Raw genomic sequence first — 26,415 nt, 5'->3', positions numbered from 1 at the left:
CTGATTACCTGGCAAGACCTTACAGACAATGGGGTAATACATCTCAGTTCACTGTTGCACGTCTTCTTGTGTCGTGAGTGGCATGGGGTGTGTGCGCATGTTTGTGTGCCCATGCGTGTGTGCATGAGTGCTTGCGGGATGTCTGGTGCAGCTTATTAAAATGTGTAATAGATTTACTGACCCTGATATGCCACTAGAATAAAAAAGTAATTATTCATACAGAGTAGAGCAGTCTAATTTTAACCAATGGGAAGAGTTTAGAAAGAACGAGATGGAATAAGTGAGCCATGGCTAAGGACTTAAATGGGCTTTGGGAAGGCTTTCTGGTCTCTTGTTAAATGACTGCTTCATCTAGGTGTGAAAAGCAGGGGAAATCATAGAGTATTGGAAAGAAAAGAAGGAGAAGGTTACTTATTTTATAGTGGCCTACCATATTATTAATCAGAAAAAACATCCAAAACAAAAAAAGTATTGGAAAAGCGAGATACTGTACAATATACACTTTTCAAATGCCACTCACTCTTGCCTCATAAGGTAATTTGTCCTGATAAGATTTCAATTGCTATTATTGGTTGGTCAGCCTTTCGACAAGAATTGAATTACAGTAGGCCTTTCCATGTCATATCAGCACGTGCCCTTCTTTAAAACAAAGCAGTATTTACTATTCATGACTGAAGTTTAAATATTGATGAGTGTGAAATGGTGCTGGTAACCAGAGCTGTGTTTATTCCTCCACAGCTTTCTCAGGTCCTGCTAAGTGCCCTGAACCAAGACCTCATCCAGTTTACTCTGCGGCCCGGGGTTCAGGTTAACGTTTACCCCACACGACTGTCTCCAGGTCAGCCAGTCTGCTGCTGTGTCCACAGTATAGTCTGATGTCTGGTTATAGAACAGTTACCGATATAAGGTCCTACCTACAGTACTACTATGTACTGTAATTAGAATTAAGAGTTATGGATGTTGGCCATTTTGGAATGATGCTATGTATTAGAATGTAGTAGAATAAAATAGTAGAATATTTAGTAGGTATTCATATTTGTTGAAACAGTCTCAACACCCCCAAGACAACACACGCACACACACACATTCTTGAGAGGTTGTTAGCACAGGGTCAGCCAAAGAGCAATACACCTGAGCAAATCTTTAAGTTAAAGGGATACTTCAGGATTTTGGCAATGAGGCCCATTATCTACTTCACCAGAGTCAAATGAACTCTCTGTGCTAGCATGCTAGTAGATATACAAATGGTATCCAAGAGTTTATCTGACTCTGGGGAAGTAGATAAAAGATCTCATTGCCAAAACCCTGAAGTATCCCTTTCATGTGATGCTCCAAAGGTTTTGTATAATTTCAGCCAGTAGTTTTGAAAGTAGTGCTCACGAGCCAAAACGGGTCCCTGAAAATTGTACACAATTGTGTATTACGTATGATATGTTACAAATTTTCACCCCAAAAAATTACATTTATTTATTTTTCGCAATTTGTAAGATATGTTACGAATTCTAATTCATAAGATATGTTACGAATTCTAATTCATAAGATATGTTATGAATTCTAATTCGTACGATATGTTACAAAGTCATGAGAACTTAACATCCTGCATCTTTAAGTGCTTGCATCTTTAAGGCCAAAACAGCAGGATATTGCACCTGGGATTTGAACCAGCATCCCAGAGAAGTCTAGTACCACAACATCTTCATGAGAACAATATAAGAAAGACATAACTCATGTTGTTTTAATCATTAAGGTCAAATTCAGTTACACTATGGTGGTGAAAATGTCAAAATCTTGGACCAGATATCACCCCTGGTAAAAAGCCTCACAGCACCTGGGAGTTTGATGCCAGAAGTAAAAGACTAAAAGATGTATGTCTCTCTTTGTCTGATGTCTATATCCTTTTTTCTCCTTTATTCTTTTCCAAGCTCCTCTCGTGGACACCAGTGAGAGTGGGCACAATGGTGCTGCAGTCATTATGCTCGTGTCTGTAGTATTTGTGGGTTTGGCAGTTTTCGTTATCTTCAAGTTCAAAAGGTAAGGTATCCCGGACTTCATTTTAATGAAGCTGATTCAAATGAGAGTGATATTGTTATTTCAGGCCATTCTCACACACTAATCATTAAGAAAATTCATCTGTACATCTTACTACTCAAATCCAATAGCTAAAACGAGCCAAAATATAATGAACTATCTTTAGGGTAATCCTAACAATTGAACTTCTTCGAAGCCACTCTTCTCTTTCCTATCCTCTTGAATAGTCCTGGGAATTACAGTTTAATCAATTCTCTAAGTTCTGAATGGGTGTCAGTATTCTGCAGTTTATCAATATTAATCTATCTGACAATGTGAAAGTTGACCTTTCTGAAATGCTAAATAGAGCCAGTCAGGGTGAGGCATTCAACAGAATGGCAGCAATGGTTGAAAAGTGAAGACCTGAGACAACATACAGTGCCATATGAAATGGATAGTATCCTCTGCTTCCATTACATTGCAAAAGACCACACTCTCCCACAAGTTAAAGGTGCATTATGCAGAAATCGCACCGCCATTTCCTAAAATTCGAATAGTTTGCCTAATTTCAATTTATGTGACAAAACAAGAAGTCATTTTACCATCTAAACCGCTGTGAAATATATTTTCCATAACAAAAATATAGTCTTTTCAGCTGTTTGAAGCTGGTGTGCTAAACCAAAAGTAAAAGACGCAAAAACAAAACTTAAGAACGGGAGGCATAGAAATAGCGCACATAGAACAGATCTCCAGCTTCTTAGACTTGCTTTCATTGACAATGACAGATCTATAACTCATTATGTAACTATGTGAATTTGGTCAGGTAGCCCAAAAAGTTCAATATTGCAGCTTTAAAAATGATTACTACTCAAAGTGTTAAGTGTGTGAATCTGTCACTTTTCAAGACATAATGAGGGTAGTTCATAGTTTAACATTTATCACCACAATGAAAAGGTACTGTAACTGCCCCATGAAACCCAGAATTATTAGAAAATTAAACAGGAAAATTAAACAGGGAGTGTTACTCCATTTTCCCTCATTCCCTCATATTTTATGAGATATATTACAGAAGGGAATAAGCAGAAAACGATGTATTTACTATTCCTTTGCTGTTCCTCTTAACTCTTTTGTACAATGTATATTTCCTACAGGAAGATCCCTGGTATCAACATATACACAGAGGAGAGGTCAGAGAAACAACAGGAAGTGATCCCTACGGTGGCGTCCATAGCTGTCCCAAATCCTGAGGGAGACATGGTGACCTCTTTGGAGCACTTGGACACAGGGCCAGATGCACGTGGCATAGGTAAGGTATCCTTCATAAAAGGGCAATTACTGATAAGTAATCAAGAATAACTCATGCCTTATTGATGAGATATTGCTATAAATTCACATATTTGACCTTTTCTATAGTGGTGTACTGCTCTATTAAAGGAATAGTGCGACATTTTGGCAATCAAGCCCTTTTTTCTACTTACACAGAGTCAGCTGAACTCATAGACACCATTGTTATATCTCTGCTTAGAGTTTGAAGTCAGTTGAAGGTAGTTTCTGGAGCCATTGCTAACAGTTAACATGATACCAGAAACGACCTTCAACTTCATTCAAACGGCACGCAGAGACATACCAATGGTATCCATGAGTTCATCTGACTCTGGGGAAGTAGAAACAAGGCCTTAATTGCTAATTGTTGTACTATCCTTTTAATGCTTGGCTGATTTAAAAAATATAAGTTCACAGGTAGATCAAATCAATTAATTGAAATGAAAATGTCCTTACGTTCATCATTTAAGTTGATACGTTCCCATAGGTTTGCATTGGTACTGTAAGACGGCCTTACCATGCCAATACACCTCATTAAATTGAATTGTGTACAGCAGGTTATTTTTGTGTTTATGAATAAATTAGTGTCCTGAATAATGTAGCAGTGCTGTGATAAGCGACTCTGTAGAGCTCTAGTGGTTGATATACTCCTTTCCATTGTCAAGCAAGATTTGTTGGTATCGAAGATGGATATGCTTGCATGCTAAAATAGATATGCTAGTGTGCTAATGCTGATATATCATTTCTGCTCTGTCTCTTGTGTCACTATCTCTCTGGCTAGGATACCTGCCATCTCTCACAGACATCAAACTCTCCGATGAAACTCCCCATGTGTTTTAATTCTCCGAGTCTACAGCCGACTTGTAATACATCTTTTTGGCAGTTACTTCCAGCAAACTCTGAAGTCATGGAACCAATGGATGGTCTCGGGTGTTTTCTACCCATGCATGGACAGACCAGCTTACACTATTTTGCCTGTACTCTGGGGGGGAGGGGGACTGTACAGATTTTTACATGCGTCTTGAAAAAGGAAATTTTTGATCGAATTACTTGTATTTTTGCAAGAACATTGAAGTTGTTTATGGGAATTGTGTAAATACAGAATTGCTGAACTAAAGATGATTTGACTCAGATGGTTACAGTTGTGTATATGACCTCAAGACATAAAACAGTAATGTACAGTAATCTATTTAATTTGAGTGTTCCATTTATAGTTCAACTCTAGTGGTAGGTGTGTGGAGGATATGTAAGTGAAGTGTACTTAGTGACTAACTACATGGAAATGCTGTATTTGAATGAGATGTGAAAGAAATGTCTGAATGTTTGGTTTTATCACATTGGCCTGAGTTCTAACTTGAGATTCATGCACAAAACTCTGCACTTGTTTCTCAAATTTGGTTTCAGCCCATAAGGCATGCGCTAGTTCAATCAGTGACCTGAGACCTGTCATATTGACTGTGTTATGCCATTCTTATGACAACGTTATGACAGAACCTATGTTTTATCTGCTGGTTGTAAGAGGATGGAACTTTTCACTTAGTACATATCAATATCAGACGAGATCTTTCCCACTGGGCAAAAACTGGTTGAATCAACGTTGTTTCCACATAATTTCAACTCAAATTGTGATGACATTGAATCAACATGGAAAACTGATTGGATTTGCAAATGGTCACCAACGTAAGGGCATTTCACCCAACTTTGAACCTAAATCCAATGATATGGTGTCATTTGTTGTTGATTTCTCGTTGAATGCATGTTAGTTGACAACTCAACCAAATGTAAATCCAAACTAGACGTTGAACTGAAAGTCTGTGCTCAGTGGGTTGGCTCTGCTGGAATCTGCCTGAATCAGAAGTTGAGGGCACACTTAAATTGGAGTGCAGTCCTTGCAGAAAGAAACTGGTAGACCCCAGGGGCTTGCATGAGAAGGTTATAGTTCACGACTTACCATGCAGACTTCATGTCTGTCAAAGCTAGGATTTTCTGAAGAGGTTTTGCACATAAGAAAGGGACATACAGTATCTGCATGCTTTTTTCTTTACGTTTATTCTCACACTAGATATGTGTCATGGTATTAACTCTGGATGCTACCACTCAACTTACAGTATTGTTGCACACATTGCCATCGGAACAACTTTACTTGGGCAAAGCGTAGGGGAAAGATTCACTTCCAATCTCCTCGTTTTCCAAATTGGGACTGAGAAATGGAAGAATATTCCTTCTTGTCGACAGTCTGCTAGCCTGAGATGACTGACAGTTTTCGGTTGGTTGGCTGTCTCTTTGAGAGAGGCACAGAAGTTCTGAATCAAACTCTCTTTTAATGTATTGTCAGCATAACATGTCAGTTAGACAAATTAACTAGACGCTATCCACTTGCCTCCACACTCCTTCAATACAGACTAACACATAAATGAACTCAACAACTCAAACCATACATCAGCAATTCCGTTTTTATTCATAGCTTGGTATTTCTAAAACAACACTTTGTTACGCTTTGTTAAGCATACTGTGCAAGAAAACTGTACATATTTGTTTTCATGTTATTTGTTTTTCACCTCACATAGAGTTACAGCTAATATGTATTTGGAGAAATGTAAAAGTACTTTCCATTTGCAAACAGGCTATAGCTACAGTAGGTCCTCTACAGCCCCGTTTATACCTGGTGTTAACATATGTCCCTTTTCCTGATCTTATCCACCTTCTGATTGTGACCTTATTGTAGCCATTGTGTAACCTTTATTTAACTAGGCAAGTCAGTTAAGAACAAAATCTTATTTACAATGACGGCCTACGCTGGCCAAACCCGGACAACACTGGACCAATTGTGTGCCGCCCTATGGGACTCCCAATCACAGGCGGTTGTGATACAGCCTGGAATCGAACCAAGGTGTCTGTAGTGACACCTCAAACACTGAGATGCAGTGCCTTAGACCGCTGCGCCATTGCATCTACACATGGTAGTAAAATGTGTCTTGTAGACATCCACTGTATATCTATTGCGACCAGATATCCTGGTCTGTCCCTGTATGCAAATTATTTCACAGATATTCTTTCAAAATAATATTTACTTATTGTAGGACACATATATATTCCATAAGTCAATGGTGTCACCTGTCAAGGACTTTAGGGGATGGGATAGTGATGATTTCACAGTCAATATCTGTCTACACTTGAAAGATATCCAGACACAATGCATTTTAGACTACCTCCGGAGGTGGTCAGGAAGATCTGATCACAATCAGATCACAATCTTCTTTTAATCAACTACACCTATTTAAAAATGTGGGCACAATCAGAATTTGGACAATATCAGGACAAAGGACACATGTTAGCATCAAGTATAAATGGAACTTATGGTTCATCAATTCAGATGTCTTTTTGGGTGATATCCTTCCATACCAGACAATGTGAGTTGAAAGAATACATGTCAAAAATACTGGCAATATTAAGATCTAGAGGGTCAAACATAATGAACATGATCTTTTTTGGTTCAAGATTATCTGCAACTATATTTGTATTTGTTTAACCTTTATTTTATCAGGGAGTCATAGTGAGACCGAGGTCTCTGTTACAGAAAATGCACACATCAATATAAATACTAAATGTAAGCTGGAAGAAAAACACAGTCATAAAAAACAAACACGTTCATCAGTAATAAGATCCTCAATCAGCTTTCTAAACTTGCCCTAAAGGGACCAGATCATCACATTTAAGAATATTTTGAAGACTGTCACACAAATAAGGTGCAAGAAAACTTAAAGCTGATTTACCTAACTCAGTAGAGACCAAAGGATTTTCCAGAGTTAGGCATCCCTGAGAGCGGGTGTGGTAACTCATATGTGTAAAGTTTAGTAATGATGTTCTGTATAGAGGTACATTTTGTATAGTGGTACAAAAGGGTTTTATAAATGAAAACATAGCAATGCATCAATTTACGTGACGTCAAAGAGGGCCAACCAACTCTCTGGTAGAGAATGCAGTGATGAGTACTAAAATTGTAATAAAGCGCGTAATAAAGAGCAGTGCGCATCTAACGGCTTTAATGAAGTGGCAGCTGCGTTCATAAAGATGTGGCTATAGTTTAGGGCCAATAGGAACGTTGACTGAAAGATGTGGCTATAGTCTAGGACCAATAGGAACATTGACTGAAAGATGTGGCTATAGTCTAGGACCAATAGGAACGTTGACTGAAAGATGTGGCTATAGTCTAGGACCAATAGGAACGTTGACTGAATAATCTGCTTTCTACTTTTTAGCGGGAGGCAGGACCTATTTCTATAGACATTCTGTTTGATTAGTTCATGAAAGTAATTATTCCAACTGCCCCTAACAGTTGGTTGTAGAACAGTTTGATTTAGATGCTGATAAACCTGAGTTAGTTACAGTAGATCTGAGATCTTATTAAGATGAGTAGGAGGAGAACTGATCTTGGAGAAAACGGACTGGGATTAGCTCATGATAAGGATCTTTAAGATAACCATCCACAGTTTGGTTTTTAACTGTAACAAGTGTTATTTAGCATACAATGTATTCTAAGGTTTCATTTGCATATACTTGGGGGCCGACTGGGAGGACAATGAAGCCTGGAGTGTATCTAATGGACTAGTTTCACATTTTCCCCGCTGCTCAACAAATTAATTATCCCCTCTCCAGGATATCAACACATAGTCAAGCAGGATTTCCATAAGTGGAATAGCGCCTTGAATGAAAATATCCCACAACAATAGCTTGCAGCAATATTGTTAGACCCAGTGTAAAATTGACGTACGTGTTTCCTTTCATTGAGTACTGCATTATAGTATCTGTCCCTGCTACAGGAATGCAGTGCCAATAATTTGGAATGAGAAACTGAGGTAGAGTGAGACACCCAGGGTCATGGAGCTGTTTGGCAATGATGCAGGTTGGTGACTGACATCATGGTGTTGAAATATTGACACAAAAAAGTAAAGAGAGAGAAATAGAGACGGGGTGGGGGGAGAGAAAAAAATGCACTGGTTCAGAGCCAAATATTACTTCAATGTCAGGGGAATGAAATCTCACACAAACTTATCATACTTCTGGCAAAAAGCGATAACTTCAGGGCCTATGATGAATAACAAGGAAGTGTTTGTGTGTGTGTGCATGTCCATGTGCGTGTGTGCATGTCTAGCCTTAGTTGGCAGATATAAGGAATATGGGTTCCAGCCAGGATTCACTCTGCAATACCTTTGGGGGTAATAGTGAAACAAAGATTCAGGAAGCTGGGGGGTGTTTGTGTTAGAGGCTGTCCCCATGACACTACAGACAGACAACATGCATACATTATTTAATGGAAATAGCTTTGTTTCTCTATCACTTCTGTGGCAAATAGTTATTACAAGGTAGACTATCCCCGAACCATGGTGAATAACATGAAGCATTGGTCATGATAATTATGCTGGTTTCGTTAAAGTCTTGCGAACCCAGACACTTGATTCTCAGAATCCGTGCTTATGGAGAACGTAAAGCTTGGAACTTAAGGTTAGTTTCCTTTAAATATTTGTTTTCATCTCCATCAATATATGTAAAAAAAAAAACACGCACAAAAAACAACAACATACTTTCATAGAAAAATACATTTATTTTGAACAATTTGAAAATTGTATTTTGTTTACAGTAAGAAATGTGAAGTAAAAACTAAAATATTAGCTCAGCTAACAAAATTAACAATACAGTACAGCTCATGCGCTACAGCAACGTTTGCTACATGTTATACAAGACCATCAGACAAATGTTTTAGAAACAGTATAATAGTTTGACTAACCTTAAAATCACTATGATCAACACTTGCTTACTTCTTCGTATTATCTTACTGTTATGTTACTGCTAAAAAGTGAATGATGACATGCTAGAAAAGGTGAACAATATTATTGTACTTATTGTAAAATGAGCAGTAGGCTAATAAATAATACAAACTCTGTTCAATGTACCAAGCTTTTTGATTGGTCAGTTTAAGAAAAAATGTAGGCCTACATGTTTTGTATCAACCTGTACACATCCTAACAGCCTCAACTGTAGTCCGGAGATTGTTTAGCAAGCAGCCACACTGATTTGTACACTGAACAAAAATATAAACACAACATGTAAAGTGTTGGTCCCATGTTTCATGAGCTGAAATAAAAGATCCCAGAAATGTTCCATAAGCACAAAAAGCTTATTTCTCTCACATTCTGTGCACAAATTTGTTTATATTCCTGTTAGTGAGCATTTCTCCTTTGCCGAGATAATCCATCCACCTGACAGGTGTGGCATATCAAGAAGCCGATTAAACAACATGAGTGTTACGTAGGTGCACCTTGTGCTGGGGACAATAAAAGGCCACTTTAAAATGTGCAGTTTTTCACACAAAACAATGCCACAGTCTCAAGTTTTAAAGGAAGCGTGCAATTGGCACGCGGACTGCAGGGATGTCCACCAGAGCTGTTGCCATAGAATTTAATGTTCATTTCTCTACCATAAGCTGCCGCCAACGTTATTTAGAGAATTTGGCAGTCTGTCCAACCGGCCTCACATCTGCAGACCACCTGTAACCACGCCAGTACAGGACCTCCACATCCGGCATCTTCACCTGTGCTGAGAAGTGTCTGGAATAAAGCCCTTTTGTGGTGGAAAACTCTAATTCTGATTGGCCGGGCCTGGCTCCCCAGTGGGTGGGCCTGGCTGCCAAGTGGGTCGGCCTGTGCCCTCCCAGGCCCACCCATGACTGCACCCCTGACCAGTCATGTGAAATCCACATATTGGGTCCTAATGAATTATTTTCAATTGACTGATTTCCTTACATGAACTGTAACTCCTTATGTGAACTGTAATTCCTTATAAGTCCCGTAATTTATTGAACTGCATTATTGGTTAAGGGCTTGTAAAGTAAGCATTTCACCTGTTGTATTTGGCGCATGTGACAAATAACATTTGATTTGAAACTGTTGCGTGTTGCATTTATATTTTTGTTCAGTATAGTATGCCTTTTGTCTTATTACCTACATTCCACCTCCCCTGTGCAATAGAACAATAGATGCAGTTGTCATTATCAAGAGAACATCTGTGAGATAATCATGTTGAGCTAAATAATTAATTAGCAATGCAATCTGGCACTTAAGAACACAATATATTTTTTCAACAATGGCATTTTCTAATGCCTAATACAACATCCATAGATGTCAAATTACAATTATTCAATACTGAAATAATGTATATACACAAAATAATATATTCTCCTGCTATATAGTAGATTTCTAAAGTCTTGTGAAATACATATTTAGTAGCAGTTCTCAGCGACCAAAGTAAATGGTGAAAACAAAGATTTTTTTAAATTGGCACATTGAAACCCCACAATCTGTACTTACAGTACTCATAATCTAATTTCTTAGACATTAGTACAAGTAGGAAATTCTCTTGTGATCACTCTCTCCCCATTTCTTCCATATTCTCCTGGTGATAGAATACAAAAATCAAAGTATAATTATTATGGATAGTGCCCCCAAAGACCCTATTGTCACCAACCCCCCAATAATAGAATGTTTTGATGTTGGCAGCATTTTGTGGATCTTTGTGTCACCTACCAACTAAACTAGCATAGGAACCACTGCAGGCATCAGAGTAATCATGGAATCTTAGCAGACAGACAACAGGTGGTCAATTCATTGAATCTAATGGTACAAATAACATTTCCTGTATTGCTCTGCCAATTGAAAATAAAAAGTTGGAAGGCAACAGAAGAGAAATCAATCTGTCTCAGATCACTAAGGTCTGCTGGAGGAGAGACCTGCTGTGAGATGAAGATTGGCCAAAGTGCTGACCTCCCAAAAAGCCTCCAGCCCAAATGTCTATCAGGACCACTGCAGTGCCACAATTGTCAAAAACAGTTAGCAGGCCCCTGCTTTAACAACCCAAAATGGTTTCCCTATGTCAACCTTTATGCTTCATGCTTACAGGAGCTTATGGTGCAGATTGAATTGGAAAGTAGGCCTATACCGTAAATCTTTCTGTATCTTGTAGTGGCTTATGATAATGCCTTCATGACACTTGAGATTGACACAATGCTTGCCATTGCAATCCATAATTCTCACAGAACTCATAACATCTGACACAAATCCCAGAAATGTTCCATAAGCACAAAAAGCTTATTTCTCTCACATTCTGTGCACAAATTTGTTTACATTCCTGTTACTGAGCATTTCTCCTTTACCGAGATAATCCATCCACCTGACAGGTGTGGCATATCAAGAAGCTGATTAAACAACATGATTGTTACATAGGTGTACCTTGTGCCGGGGGGCAATAAAAGGCCGCTTTAAAATGTGCAGTTTTTCACACAAAACAATGCGAATTCTGATAGAATATAAGGTAAAACGGATTTCTAGAGAGTGCTTCACTGTGGTTTTTATTGCAGCTTGCTTGATGCATTAGCCATTTCTTTGAAAATGTGTGAGTTAGCTGACTAGCTAATTAGGGCTTTTAACTTGCTGTCCAAGCAAAGATGAAAACATATTACAATGTTTCAATTATACTTTTTGTTTTACCCAATGCATTTAGCGTGATTAATTGATAAAAATGCGTGCTTGACTGGGTCCGAACGAGCTTGATGTATATTACGGCATTTTACAATACAACTTTATTGTCCATATGTTACATAGCATGATGGAAATGTGTCTTCTGCTCTGTACGTTGTGTGGACAGCTGATTTACATACAATACCTGTCAAAAGTTTGGACACATCTACTCATTCTGAGGTTTTTCTTTACTTGTACTATTTTCCACATTGTAAAATAATAGTGAAGACATCAAAAGTATGAAATAACACATATGGAATCATGTAGTAACCAAAAAAGTGCCAAACAAATCAACATGCACTACCGTTCAAATGTTTGGGTCACTTAGAAATGTCCTTGTTTTTGAAAGAAAAGCAAAATTGTTGTCCATTAAAATAACATCAAATTGATCAGAAATACAGTGTAGACTTGGTATTTTATTAGGATCCCCATTAGCTGTTGCAAATGCAGCAGCTACTCTTCCTGGGGTCCACACAAAACATGAAACATAATACAGAATGACATAACACAGAACATCATAAAACAAGAACACCTCAAGGACAGAACTACATACATTTTTAAAAGGCACACGTAGCCTACATATCAATGCATACACACAAACTAGGTCAAAAAGGGGAGAGGCGTTGTGCCACGAGGTGCTGCTTTATCTGTTTTTTGAAACCAGGTTTGCAGTTTATTTGAGCGATATGAGATGGAATGAAGTTCCATGCAATAAGAGCTCTATATAATACTGAACGTTTTCTTGAATTTGTTCTGGTTTTGGGGACTATGATAAGTCCCCAGGTGGCATGTCTGGTGGGATAAGTGTGTGTGTCAGAGCTGTGTGTAAGTTGACTATGCAAACAATTTGGGATTTTCAACACATTGTTTCTTATATGGTCATTTATGAACATTTGAACATATTGGCCATGTTCTGTTATAATCTCCACCAGGCACAGCCAGAAGAGGACTGGCCACCCCACATAGCCTGGTTCCTCTCTAGGTTTCTTCCTAGGTTTTGGCCTTTCTAGGGAGTTTTTCCTAGCCACCGTGCTTCTACACCTGCATTGCTTGCTGTTTGGGGTTTTAGGCTGGGTTTCTGTACAGCACTTTGAGATATCAGCTGATGTACGAAGGGCTATATAAATACATTTGATTTGATTATAAAAATATGTTGTAAATTACTATTGTAGCTGGAAACGGGGGATTTTTAATGGAATATCTGTCACGACCTCCTCCGAAGTCGGTCCCTCTCCTTGTTCGGGCAAAGTTCGGCGGTCGAAGTCACCGGTCTTCTAGCCATCGCCGATCCACCTTTAATTTTCCATTTGATTTGTCTTGTCTTCCCACACACCGCACAGAACTCGCTTCGCCATTCCTCCACTAACCGCTTTCCCTTCCAGTGCGTACTGGGGTACCAGCCGGTTCTGGAACCTTGGCATCAGAGTCAGACCGAGGCTCCTGCGGTGGACGACTGGTTTAGGCGCGCGGAGGAGACATGGGAAGCTGTCCGTGTTCACCTTCAGTGGGCCATGCTGCATCAAATGGAGAACGCAGACCGCCACCGCAGTGAGGCCCCGGTGTTCGCAACAAGCGTCCGGGTCTGGCTCTCAACCCGAAATCTGCCCTTCCGAAAGCTGGGTCCGCGGTTTGTGGGGCCATTTAAAGTCCTGAGGAGAGTGACCGAGGTTTGTTATAGGTTACAGCTGCCCCCCGATTACCGTATTAACCCCTCTTTCCATGTGTCTCTCCTCAGGCCAGTGGTGTCTGGTACGCTCCAGGAGTCTGAGGTGCGGGAGGTTCCTCCGCTCCCTCTGGACATTGAGGGGGCCCCGGCATACTCCGTTCGCTCCATACTGGATTCGAGGTGTCGGGCGAGGGGCCTTCAGTATCTCGTGGAGTGGGAGGGGTATGGCTCGGAGGAGAGGTGCTGGGTTCTGGTCGAGGACGTGAATGCTGCAGGTGTTCCACCGTCTTCGTTCGGATCGCCGGTCACCGGTCTTCTAGCCATCACCGATCCACCTTTCATTTTCCGTTTGTTTTGTCTTGTCTTCCCACACACCTGGTTTCAATTCCATCAATTACATGTTGTGTATTTAACCCTCTGTTCCCCACATGTCCTTGTCTGGTATTGTTTATTGTAAGTGCTTGTGCACGTTATGTCTGGGCTTTTGTCCCATTGTATATATATTGTTTTGCTCACTGTAATTTTTATCATTAAAAACGGTCTTTTCTCTCCTGCGCCTGACTTCTCTACCACGCCTTACAATATCTACATAGGCGCACAGAGGCTAATTATCTGCAACCATCACACCTGTGTTCCAATGGCACGTCATGTTAGCTAATCCAAGTTTATCATTTTAAACGGCTAATTGATCATTAGAAAACCCTTTTGCAATTATGTTAGCACAGCTGAAAACTATTGTTCTGTTTAAATAAGCAATTAAACTGGCCTTCTTTAGACTAGTTGAGTATCTGGAGCATCAGCATTTGTGGGTTCGATTACAGGCTCAAAATGGCCAGAAACAAAGACCTGGTTCTGAAACTCATCAGCCTATTCTTGTTCTGAGAAATTAAGGCTATTCCATGCGAGAAATTACCAAGAAACTGAATATCTCATACAATGCTGTGTACTACTCCCTTCACAGAACAGCGCAAACTGACTCTAACCAGAATAGAAAGAGGAGTGGGAGGCCCCAGTGCACAACTGAGCAAGAGGTCAAGCACATTAGAGTATCTAGTTTGAGAAACAGACGCCTCACAAGTCCTCAACTGACAGCTTCATTAAATACTACCCGCAAAACACCACTTTCAACGTCAACAGTGAAGAGGCGACTTCGAGATGCTGGCATTCTAGGCAGAGTTCCTCTGTCCAGTGTCTGTGTTTTCATTTTATTGGCCAGTCTGAGATATGGCATTTTCTTTGCAACTCTGCTGGTGACACTTTGCTGGTGACACTGTCTGTGATTTATTTAGATTTCAAGACACACTTAACCAGCATGGCTACCACAGCATTCTGCAGCGATATGCCATCCCATCTGGTTTGTTCTTAGTGGGACTATCATTTGTTTTCAAACAGGACAATGACCCAAAACACCTCCAGGCTGTGTAAGGGCTATTTGACCAAGAAGAAGAGTGATGGAGCAATGCATCAGATGACCTGGCCTCCACAATCACCCGACCTTGGGATGAGTTGGACCACAGAGTGAAGGAAAAGCAGCCAACAAGTGCTCAGCATATGTGGGAACTCCTTCAAGACTGTTGGAAAAGCATTCCAGGTGACTTCCTCATGAAGCTGCTTGAGAGAATGCCAAGAGTGTGCAAAGGGTGTCTACTTTAAAAAACACTTTTTTGCTTAACACTTTTTGGTTACTTCATGATTCCATGTGTGTTATTTCATAGTGTTGATGTCTTCACTATTATTCTACAATGTAGAAAAGAGTAAAAATAAATAAAAACCCTGGAATGAGTAGGTGTGTCCAAACGTTGACTGGTACTGTAGGCTACGACATGTGATCATTTTCTTGGGAGCCTGGCTCTGAAGGCCTAGATCCAATAGGCAGGTCTGTTACTGTTCTAGACGCTACGTCAAACTTACCTCTGCTCCTGGTCTTCAGTTCTTTCTCCATGAGTTCCTTCTCTGTGGGGAACTCACTGAGCTTCATCTTGGTCATGGTATTGTTCTGCCCGACCGTGCCAATCATCTCCGGCTCCTTTTCCTGGTTCTCCTCAGCCTGGACATGGATCCAAGGGATTTTCCTAACAAGCCAGACACCACTCGACTGACGTCATGCAAACTTAACCTGCAGTACTGTAAGAACTTCACTTATGTGTTAATAGTTGAGAGTATAATGTGGCTTTCCGAAAGCCACTAAGACAAAATAAGACAAAATAGGTTGACTATAACCAACCAATGAATATTATAATGAGAACATACCTTTTCAACTTGAAGATGAAAAACGCAGCTAAACCAACAAACACCACAGACAGCAACATCAGCATGACTGAGCTACTGTGAATAGGGTTGGAGTAAACCAGAGGTGCTGGGGAAAGACAGAGACAGACCAGTTTCTGCTTTAGCCAATTCCTTTGTTGATATAATTTATTGAATGTAGTATTGTCTTTGTATTACTCTTGTCTATAACTGTTCTGTACTGTGTCATGTACGTTTTGTGTGGACCCCAGGAAGAGTAGCTGCTGCATAAGGGATCCTAATAAACTAAAATAATCATACCAAACACACAAAAAAGAAACCAGCAAATATTCATTTTTTCACGTCGTATGAGCCCATTAGGTCTGAGCGGTTCAGAAGGAGCGGTATCTGTCATGTTCCATTTTAAGAAGGCATACAAAGGGCCTCCATACATGAGGTCGCACTCTATCTCCCCATGCATCTGAAAGGTTTGTGCTTAGTCATGGCTTTAAGTGCTGAGGCGTATTATTCTGAGTATGTATTAGCCCACCCCTCCCAAACCATATTTCTCTCTTCCAAGATGAGACCAGTGAAGTTGATGACCTTTCCATAGCATTTTAAAGGCTTCTCAGACCTTTCCATGCAGACACAAGTGAAGACAGATCAATCGCTGGATGAAAAGGGTAAAGTAATGTGGGCTTGATCGACACGTTTTGGTGATATGCTAATATCCAAATAACCCCACTGATTTCCAAGGTGCATACTAAAGATACCCGTTGTTAATCGTATTATTGATCGCAATGACTCCAAGACACTCTACTGTAATAAGATAGTTGTAAAAGGGATTCAATGGAAAATGTCCATCAACATCTGCTGTTGACATTAGTTGACATTGTCTGGTGAATTGAGTGTCAGTACAGTACTTATTATAGTATTTTGAATTGTTTATTTATTGTTACTTTGCACTTTATACTGTGAAAGAGACAAAGAAAAACTGCAACTTACCCAAAGTTAGCTGTGTGATGTAAACAATTATTTGAGTGTCAGCTTTCAACTCAAACTGGACCAATCCGTGGTTCAGGGCATTTATAACAAGGTTTGATATCTGTTTGACATAATAGACAAATGACTTGGCACCCCAAAATGTGCATTTGCAAAGATTATTCTTTTCAAATTTGAATAAAGGTTTATGATAACATTATCTTGGAAAACCAATTAAGTCAGTTAAACCCCATTGTTTATACAAATGTGGATTTTGAGCAGATGAATTAGACGATTAGATCTGTTCTAGAAGATTTCCAGAAAGACAAACTCTTGTAAGAAGTCAAGCAAAATATGCTTACACTCACTAAGTCCTCTTTGTTCCGCTTCCCATGTTCAGGCAACTGTGTCTCAGGCAGGATAAATAGTTCTGCTGTTGTTGGAACACCTGGAAACAACGATACCAACAGCCGTTCCTCTGGAAATCCAGAAACCTGTAATAACAGTCGTACAGTCAAACATACACACTGCTATTGTGGGAAAACACATGATACTAAACATCTATGTTCACTTTACTTCCTTAATATGTCACATTGAATGAAGTAATCCTCATCATGTCTCATGTTTTGAAATTGTTAAGACCATAAAAGACATTGCGTGACAACCTCATGTTGACTGTCGTCCCAGAGGGAACTTCTTCCTGTACCTGTGATACAGCTGTCCTCACCACGCGGCCCACGTCCTCTCTCCACTCCGGGATGTCAGGGTTGTGCTCGTCCAAAGCCGGAGAGAACGATAACAGCAGGGATTTGAAGAAATCTGTGATACATGGAGGATGCTGCCATGAACCCTCTACCACAAAGTGTTTCCGTGTGGCACTGTACCATTTAGAATTCTTTAGTTTGCTCAGAATTGCTTTTGATCTGACATGAATTTACAATTTATTCTTGTTCCTCATGGCATGGAGGTGACTAGCTGGGAGTAGAGGTGACTAGCTGGGAGTAGAGGTGACTAGCTGGGAGTAGAGGTGACTAGCTGGGAGTAGAGGTGACTAGCTGGGAGTAGAGTTGACTAGCTGGGAGTAGAGAAGACTAGCTGGGAGTAGAGATGACTAGCTGGGAGTAGAGGTGACTAGCTGGGAGTAGAGTTGACTAGCTGGGAGTAGAGGTGACTAGCTGTGAGTAGAGGTGACTAGCTGGGAGTAGAGGTTATTAGCTGTGAGTAGAGGACTAGCTGGGAGTAGAGGTGACTAGCTGGGAGTAGAGGTGACTAGCTGGGAGTAGAGTTGACTAGCTGGGAGTAGAGAAGACTAGCTGGGAGTAGAGTTGACTAGCTGGGAGTAGAGGTGACTAGCTGGGAGTAGAGATGACTAGCTGGGAGTAGAGTTGACTAGCTGGGAGTAGAGTTGACTAGCTGGGAGTAGAGGACTAGCTGGGAGTAGAGGTGACTAGCTGGGAGTAGAGGTTGACTAGCTGGGAGTAGAGGTGACTAGCTGGGAGTAGAGGTTATTAGCTGTGAGTAGAGGTTACTAGCTGGGAGTAGAGGTGACTAGCTGGGAGTAGAGGTGATTAGCTGGGAGTAGAGGTGACTAGCTGGGAGTAGAGGTGACTAGCTGGGAGTAGAGGTGATTAGCTGCAAGTAGAGGTTACTAGCTGGGAGTAGAGATGACTAGCTGGGAGTAGAGGTGACTAGCTGGGAGTAGAGGTGACTAGCTGGGAGTAGAGGTTACTAGCTGGGAGTAGAGGTGACTAGCTGGGAGTAGAGGTTATTAGCTGTGAGTAGAGGTTACTAGCTGGGAGTAGAGGTGACTAGCTGGGAGTAGAGGTGACTAGCTGGGTGTAGAGGTGACTAGCTGGGAGTAGAGGTTATTAGCTGCGAGTAGAGGTTACTAGCTGGGAGTAGAGGTGACTAGCTGGGAGTAGAGGTGACTAGCTGGGAGTAGAGGTGACTAGCTGGGAGTAGAGGTGACATCCACATTGTCACTAACAAGGAGGCAGTGTTTACATGAACATAGAAGATGTGTGATTAAAAAGTTGCATACCTATGTTACATTCATATTACCAATAAAGACATTCGAAAGACTCCTTCCCACTCACCTTTGACAATGATGACCTTGGTATCTTGCAGTATGTTGCACCCAGAAGACACTTGGACCATGATCCTGTTCATGCCCTCCTTCCAAAACGTGTACGAGATGCTTCCATCCAAGGTTATTAAGGGCTGGGTTTCGCAAGATAAAGAGAATGGCATAGAAAACCGCACAACCTTGCCTTTTCCAGCACACATGGAAAACACAAAGGACAAAAATAACTTTCCGCAAATAAACTCAAGTTCAGAGTAATTGGGTGAAGGAACCTCACCTCGGAGCTGTTTTCAAACCACCAGAAGAAGGTGAGTGTTCTGTGGTGGACAGGCCAGACCACAGCCGTTAGGTTAGCTTCTTTCTTCCGGATGGCAACAATAGGAGCTGAGATATACACACGCTCCACTGGGCCTGAGACACACCAAAGCACACAAGAGAACCATATTGGCCAATATAAACTGAAAGCAGTCTTTTTGGGAACAGTAAATTGGTTAGTTGACCAATACAACCACATCAAACAGCTTCATAAGCACTTAACAGTCAATCCATTAAAGGTTGTTGTAGGTCAATCTATAGTTGGTGACATATGATCATCCGTAACCTATGCTGGTGTCAGTAGTTTACTGTGGTAACATGCTTGGGCAGGAAAAGTCATTAAACCACATTAGACATAAGAGAACCAGTGTTTCTCATTGACATACTGGTGATGTGTAGGAACAGGGAGCTAATGTCATAACCCTGGCTGTTCTCTGCATGTGCTGTCACTCTGAAGATCCCATCTTCTCTATAGCTGTGTTTGATTCCATCGCCTCTCCGGCTCAGGTTGTACATGAAAGTGATGCCGTCCCCAAAGTCTAGCTGGATATAAGTCCACAACGAGTTTCCCTAGAGACAAGAAGTAAGACAGGCATCATTAGTCAAAACAGATTATGTTATGACACTGCATTATCTTTCACAGGGAGGAGCTGTCTATGGAAATACTTGGGATGAGATTTGAGATTAGACATTGGAGAAGTACAGGGCCCAGTTTTTCTAAACTTTTAAACCAGAATCAGAGTGAGCCGGATGATCTAATGCTCTTTTTTTGCTATCCAGGATCAGATCAATCTGGCCATTTCTTTGACATTTTTTTCAGAAAATAATTGGATAGGATCATTCTGATCCAGATACCACAATATCAAGATCACAGAATCTGTCATAGGGAAACACAGATGAGTAAACTACATGAACAAATGTACCTAGACTACAAATAATAGAGCCTGCATATCACTTATAAGTAAGTACATTTATTTGAAACTTCTCAATATAACAACATATCTATACTGCGATCAATTAAACAAAATTCAACTTTGGTTATCAGATATCAGAACGTTTTTAAAAACCTTGTCACCTTCGTTACATTGACATTTCTTGGTTGTAGAGCTTTCACCTTTCTAAATCCACCCTGAATCCATCCTTCATGTGGTGTCAAGATAATCCCGATTTTGGGCATCAAAACTATCCTAATCACTATTTTTGAGTTTTGAAAAACACAAACATTCAACCCTGATTAAAGGTGAGATTGGATTACCAAATCTGTATCCCTATCAGAATCACCTTTTTCAGTTTTGTAAAAACCCAATTCTAACATTTAGTCCTATTTGATTGCCGAAATATGATCAGATAACATTTGAAAAATTGAACCCTGGAGACGAGAAAGTGAGAGATAAAGATAGAAAGCCAAACAGACACAGACAAATGTAGTGAGTCATAGTGCTTTCATCCCAAAACCAGAAGAGAAAAGTTCAGGCTTTGGGGACGTCACATCAACCAACACAAGATAATCCAGGACAAACATCCACAGTTTACTGATGAAATAATAATAATATGTCTAGTAATGGCACATTTTCAGTTGGTGGCGGGAGAGGAAACTCACATCGTCCAGATACACCAGGAAGGTGACATTACTGCCCACGGTGGCGGTGAGCTCTCCCTGGCTGGTAGTCAGTCTGAGGCCTCTGGGAGGCCTGGGGGAACAATGCTGTTTCCTGGGGGAGTACACATCCTTCCCTCCCTCTTTGCAATTATTGGACAAAACCTTTCTGTACCTGAACATTGACAGCATAGATGTAATTTTAGGATGGAGAGTGAGACTAGCTTTGACGTAATCTCACAATGCAGAGAGAGTAATTTGCTGAACAAAGGGCCCTATCAAATCACAGCACAGAGTGTTATTTTGCCCAAGGAAGGAAGGAATTAGGGACAGTACTACAAGTTACCTACCCTGTGCTGTTGAGGTAGTTATGGCTAGTGCTACAGCTTCTTGTCACAGTGCTTGGGTTGAACCAAAAAGCAGGGGTACACTTTCCATCGGCTTGACGTTCATACCCATAATCACTGTAAAACATGAGACATTTCAGTCTCCTTTCCCCTATCTGTCACGGAAAAGTATTTTTAGTTGAACGATAGGTAAGACTGAGTGCTAGTATGACTACATGGTTTAAAATCATAACTAGAGACATGACTATTGTCAGACATGTAGGATCAAAGAGAATTTCAGACAGAAAGATAAGACATTTAGAATTAATTTAGCAATTAATTACGTATTAATTGGATGATGATAAATCATTTGACATTATGTAAATTAGACCAGCCTGTTAGTCACATTCACAATTTTCAAACTATAATTGGATTGTGTGTATGCATGAACAGTGGCTATATGCAATAAACCAGAGAACATGTTGGGAATTGAAGAGGTATAAAGTTGAGCAAACTAATATTTGTGGTTAGATGTGTGATTAGGAGGGCTGAGTGTTGGGGGATGGGTTACACTTACAATGCCCTTGCCTATTCACTGACGTAAAAAATGAGGAAGTCTACCATAACTTGCCATTCAAAATCATATGTCCTGCAGATGCATGGTTCTGAGGATATGACTCGGGAGTAGTCCTGGGCCAGCATACAGCGGTTACCCGGCCTCCGTTTCATAAAGGTCTGCTTCTCTCCCATCACACATGGCTCTCCCTATCAAACAACATGACATGTCATTCCCTGTGGGGAATTTCATTACATTGATTCAATGTTTTTTAGTGCTCAACAGTCTGAAATTATACTGTATGAATATACAATGTGATTCAGCGTGTGTGTGTGTATGTGTGTGTGTGTGTGTGTGTGTGTGTGTGTGTGTGTGTGTGTGTGCGTGTGCGTGTGCGAGTGCGAGCATGCGTTTGCATGCATTTATGTGCTGCGTTTACAGTTACATTAAACCAACATGCCCATCTTGATGTTGGCATCAAAACAATAACTTTCAATGTCTTTTACCTTGTTATGTAGGTGCCAAGTCTGATAATCTCCATCCATGCATCTCCTGCTAAAGATGGCTTTGTAGTCAATCTTTATCAGCTGCCATTCTGAAACACGGCTTAAGTGTCCAGTGAAACTTAAATCAACAAAACAAAACATTAGGTAAGTTGTTAGCCTTATTGTCTTTGTCGCTTGTAAAATTAAGATGCTGGGTCAGCTCAGACCAGTATTTTGCTGTGGCTGAGACGCACAAACTAAACACAAACAAAAATAATATATATGCCAACACAATTACGTGTATCGCACCTCTGGGCAAACAAAACATTGTAAATTGAGAGATTAAGTGTAAACGCTATTTACCCATTCATGCTTAATAACAACACTATTTTACTCTCATCACCAGATGAGCTGGAATCTAGAATATGAGGTCTGTGTTTACTTAATGTTGGCCAAATCCCGACTCCACTTACGTGATGATGTGATTCTCTGGCTGCATGAGAACTCCATCCAGAAACAAAGGAGCCAGAGAGAAACTGTGGCGATCCCATTTCTTACCCTCGTCCAGACTTACCCTGTTTCACAACACAGGACAATAACTATTAACAAATTATTGAATACATAATGAGGTTTATTAGTTTCAAGTTTCAAGTTTTAATGTCACATGCATAAGTACAGTGAAATGCCTTTCTTGCAAACTCAAAACAATGACTATGTTTGTAATGGTATAATTACAATTATAAACTGGGTGGTTTGAGCCCTGAATTCTGATTGGCTGACAGCCATGGTATATCAGACCGTATACCACGGGTATGACAAAACATTTAGTTTCACTGCTTTAATTACGTTGGTAACCAGTTTATAATAGTAATGACAAACAGAGGTCAACAAACTGTGTCCAAATTCCTGGTGTTACTGTTCTTCAGACAGTGAGATACATTCTCACCATGACGTAGATGAAAAATGAAGTACCCTTATCAGCTTGTTCTCTATGTGGGAAATTATCCCAACTACGCACTCAACAATGGAACCAATGTTTCACGGGTCTAGGTAAATGTCGAAGGCAACAAAACTGAAAAAAAATTGATATGACTCATGCACTAACAATTGAGGGACTTAAATCACCTTTCACAGATCTTAATTGACTGTGACACTATTTCAGTGCGGGGGACATCAAAGTATCTGGTGTGACAGAGTTCCAACAACACAAGGACCCAGGCCAACAAAGTCCCTCGATACTTCAAACCTCTACTTGGCTACATTTGCATAAAAGCTCTCGAAAATACCCACGAACAGTACAAAGCGGTAACAGCCATTTTTATGTTGAAAGGATTCTGACAGTTTTGATGTGGAGAGAGAAACAGTTGCAGTTGCTGGAGATAGACATCCCATGCAAACGTACCTTGCCAATCAGCATTTCAAAGGCTAAATATAATCGTATGCAACAACAACACCAAAACTGAAATCAGAATGAAATGAATTGTGTCCTGAAATAGGAACTTCAGCAATTAGTCTCAACGTTTTGCACACCAGTTTCTGAAATCAACTGGTAAGTTACAGTATAATGCATCTTTACATACAGTGAATATCATTATTATACTCCCATACGCTGTAGTAGAATTACAGTGAACCTACCATACGTGCCGGATGGGTACTGTTGCAACTAAAGAAACTGCAACTAAAGCACCTCCATTGTCAAGAAACCAAACACCGAGTTCTTCTTCAAAAATCTAAAGAAGGTAGAAGATAATAAACATGATTTACATCAGAAGTTGTTCACATTCAAAATGCAAATTTTAGACAAAACTAACTGAAGTTGGAGCCCATTTTGAGGCACAGATCAGTCTCACCTGTCTCCAGCTATTTCCAGCATCAGATGTTATAAACATTCCAAGGTTAGAGGAGGACAGCTCTGTACCAATGTTGCCTGAAAACAAAAACAAATATATGAATTCATATACTGATATATTTGCATAGTAAAGACTCATATTCTCAAAGAAAACAAACCTGCATAACAAACTGATCTCAATATAAACACGTTTATTGATCTGTATTCCGTTAACAGATTCTTTACATTTCTACCACATATAACAGTTTGCACAACGTTTTCTTTTAACAGCTGTGCCTACCTTTACTCATTTGTTGGTTGAACACAGAAACAGGTGTAACAGTATAACTTTAAACCGTCCCCTCGCCCATACCCGGGCTCCTCTGCACACATCAACAACAGTCACCCACGAAGCATCGTTACCCATCGCTCCACAAAAGCCGCGGCCCTTGCAGAGCAAGGGGAACTACTACTTCAAGGTCTCAGAGCAATTGACGTCACTTTTGACCTCCTCCTTTTCCGCAGCAACCAGTGATCCGGGTCAACAGCATCAATGTAACAGTATAACTTTAGACCATCCCCTCGCTCAAACCCGGGCTCGAACCAGGGACCCACTGCACACATCAACAACAGTCACCCACGAAGCATCGTTACCCATCGCTCTACAAAAGCCGTGGCCCTTTAACTAAGCTAGCGTTTCACATCCGTTACACAGGCATTATCAACCTATTTCTACTTCTGTCCTACCTGTAGCTACAATGATCCCAGGTGCTGAGTCCATGCTAAAGATGCGTCCAGGTAGGTAAGGGTTCACTGGCGTATCCAGGTGCAGATGCAGAGAACAAAATGGCTGCCAAAACAAACACAATGGATTCAATTTAGATATAGACCTAAACCAAGACACCAAATCAAACATCTTATTTGGATCCATATCTGACTCATTTATATTTGACTCTGTATTCAAACTGCGCAAACTAATCTCTATTTAAAAAGGACATTTACAAAGACCATTTATGGAACAAATACACTTTTTTAATCTTTTCCACCAACAGATTGAAACTGGCTGCAGAGGACATTGGAGCTGGCATTTCCATTTTAAAGCCATGTAATTAAAAAATCCTTTCGATGTAAAGATAAATCTGACAAACTTGTTTCATTTACTGATAAATCTGAATCACTCATCTCTCTGATTCAGCCACTTTGTGAAACATTAATAGAAGCTTTTACACACCCAGAAGGGAGGCCAGAGTACAACAGGCATTTGAACGACACAGGCAAAAACAGTGTTATATCAATAATTCCTCTCATTATTTTCTTAATGCATAATATGTGCGTATTATGTTAACTCGCTTTTAACATTCAAAATGATTGTATCACTTAAATTAATATCAAACATATCTAACCCAGAACACCACTAACTGCCATTAACTGTAATGTAACTTTCATTAGGGTGATGTATCTGAACAGTGATTACTGGAGGCAAATTGAAATAGTTGAGGTTGATGGAGATTTTGACACACTTTGTGGACTAGCAACTGCAAACTTTCTACTTTTAAACTCGGACAAAACAGAGATGCTTGTTCTAGGTCCCAAGAAACAAAGAGATCTTCTGTTGAATCTGACAATTAATCTTAATGGTTGTACAGTCATCTCAAATAAAACTGTGAAGGACCTCGGCGTTACTCTGGACCCTGATCTCTCTTTTGAAGAACATATCAAGACCATTTCAAGGTCAGCTTTTTTCCATCTACGTAACATTGCAAAAATCAGAAACTTTCTGTCCAAAAATGATGCAGAAAAATTAATCCATGCTTTTGTCACTTCTAGGTTAGACTACTGCAATGCTCTACTTTCCGGCTACCCGGATAAAGCACTAAATAAACTTCAGTTAGTACTAAATACGGCTGCTCGAATTCTGACTAGAACCAAAAAAATGTATCATATTACTCCAGTGCTAGCCTCTCTACACTGGCTTCCTGTCAAAGCAAGGGCTGATTTCAAGGTTTTACTGCTAACCTACAAAGCATTACATGGGCTTGCTCCTACCTATCTCTCTGATTTGGTCCTGCCGTACATACCTACACGTACGCTACGGTCACAAGACGCAGGCCTCCTAATTGTCCCTAGAATTTCTAAGCAAACAGCTGGAGGCAGGGCTTTCTCCTATAGAGCTCCATTTTTTTCCACTGCCTACCCATGTCAGAGACGCAAACTCGGTCTCAACCTTTAAGTCCTTACTGAAGACTTATCTCTTCAGTGGGTCATATGATTGAGTGTAGTCTGGCCCAGGAGTGGGAAGGTGAACGGAAAGGCTCTGGAGCAACGAACCGCCCTTGCTGTCTCTGCCTGGCCGGTTCCCCTCTTCCCACTGGGATTCTCTGCCTCTAACCCTATTACAGGGGCTGAGTCACTGGCTTACTGGGGCTCTCTCTCTTGCCGTCCCTGGAAGGGG

General features: G+C 40.4%; 2 protein-coding genes across 2 annotated transcripts in view; one reads left to right on the top strand and one right to left on the bottom strand.

Moving 5' to 3' along the window:
- LOC112253050 (VPS10 domain-containing receptor SorCS1-like) overlaps positions 1 to 6,131 on the top strand; it is a 49,784-nt gene extending 43,653 nt beyond the window's left edge. The window contains exons 24-27 of the mRNA XM_024424919.2: positions 739 to 838; positions 1,923 to 2,031; positions 3,159 to 3,313; positions 4,112 to 6,131. Of these exons, the coding sequence (XP_024280687.1) occupies positions 739 to 838; positions 1,923 to 2,031; positions 3,159 to 3,313; positions 4,112 to 4,170 (423 nt within the window). The 3' untranslated portion in view covers positions 4,171 to 6,131. The remainder of the gene's footprint in view (positions 1 to 738; positions 839 to 1,922; positions 2,032 to 3,158; positions 3,314 to 4,111) is intronic.
- A 4,105-nt stretch (positions 6,132 to 10,236) lies between these two features.
- The window catches only part of LOC112253049 (VPS10 domain-containing receptor SorCS3-like), a 52,758-nt gene continuing 36,579 nt past the window's right edge, over positions 10,237 to 26,415 (bottom strand). Inside the window, exons 11-27 of the mRNA XM_024424917.2 lie at positions 24,711 to 24,813; positions 23,986 to 24,062; positions 23,771 to 23,865; positions 22,609 to 22,710; positions 22,157 to 22,274; positions 21,726 to 21,859; positions 21,119 to 21,232; positions 20,772 to 20,943; positions 19,558 to 19,741; positions 19,134 to 19,267; positions 18,870 to 18,993; positions 17,480 to 17,592; positions 17,136 to 17,267; positions 16,798 to 16,897; positions 15,817 to 15,922; positions 15,478 to 15,638; positions 10,237 to 10,779 (exon numbers count right to left, since the gene is read on the bottom strand). Coding sequence (XP_024280685.1) covers positions 10,715 to 10,779; positions 15,478 to 15,638; positions 15,817 to 15,922; positions 16,798 to 16,897; positions 17,136 to 17,267; positions 17,480 to 17,592; positions 18,870 to 18,993; positions 19,134 to 19,267; positions 19,558 to 19,741; positions 20,772 to 20,943; positions 21,119 to 21,232; positions 21,726 to 21,859; positions 22,157 to 22,274; positions 22,609 to 22,710; positions 23,771 to 23,865; positions 23,986 to 24,062; positions 24,711 to 24,813 — 2,034 coding nt within the window. The 3' untranslated portion in view covers positions 10,237 to 10,714. The remainder of the gene's footprint in view (positions 10,780 to 15,477; positions 15,639 to 15,816; positions 15,923 to 16,797; positions 16,898 to 17,135; positions 17,268 to 17,479; positions 17,593 to 18,869; positions 18,994 to 19,133; positions 19,268 to 19,557; positions 19,742 to 20,771; positions 20,944 to 21,118; positions 21,233 to 21,725; positions 21,860 to 22,156; positions 22,275 to 22,608; positions 22,711 to 23,770; positions 23,866 to 23,985; positions 24,063 to 24,710; positions 24,814 to 26,415) is intronic.

The sequence above is a fragment of the Oncorhynchus tshawytscha genome, linkage group LG06 (assembly GCF_018296145.1).
Source record: "Oncorhynchus tshawytscha isolate Ot180627B linkage group LG06, Otsh_v2.0, whole genome shotgun sequence".
NCBI lineage: Eukaryota > Metazoa > Chordata > Actinopteri > Salmoniformes > Salmonidae > Oncorhynchus > Oncorhynchus tshawytscha.
This window is presented reverse-complemented; position numbering and strand designations above follow the sequence as displayed.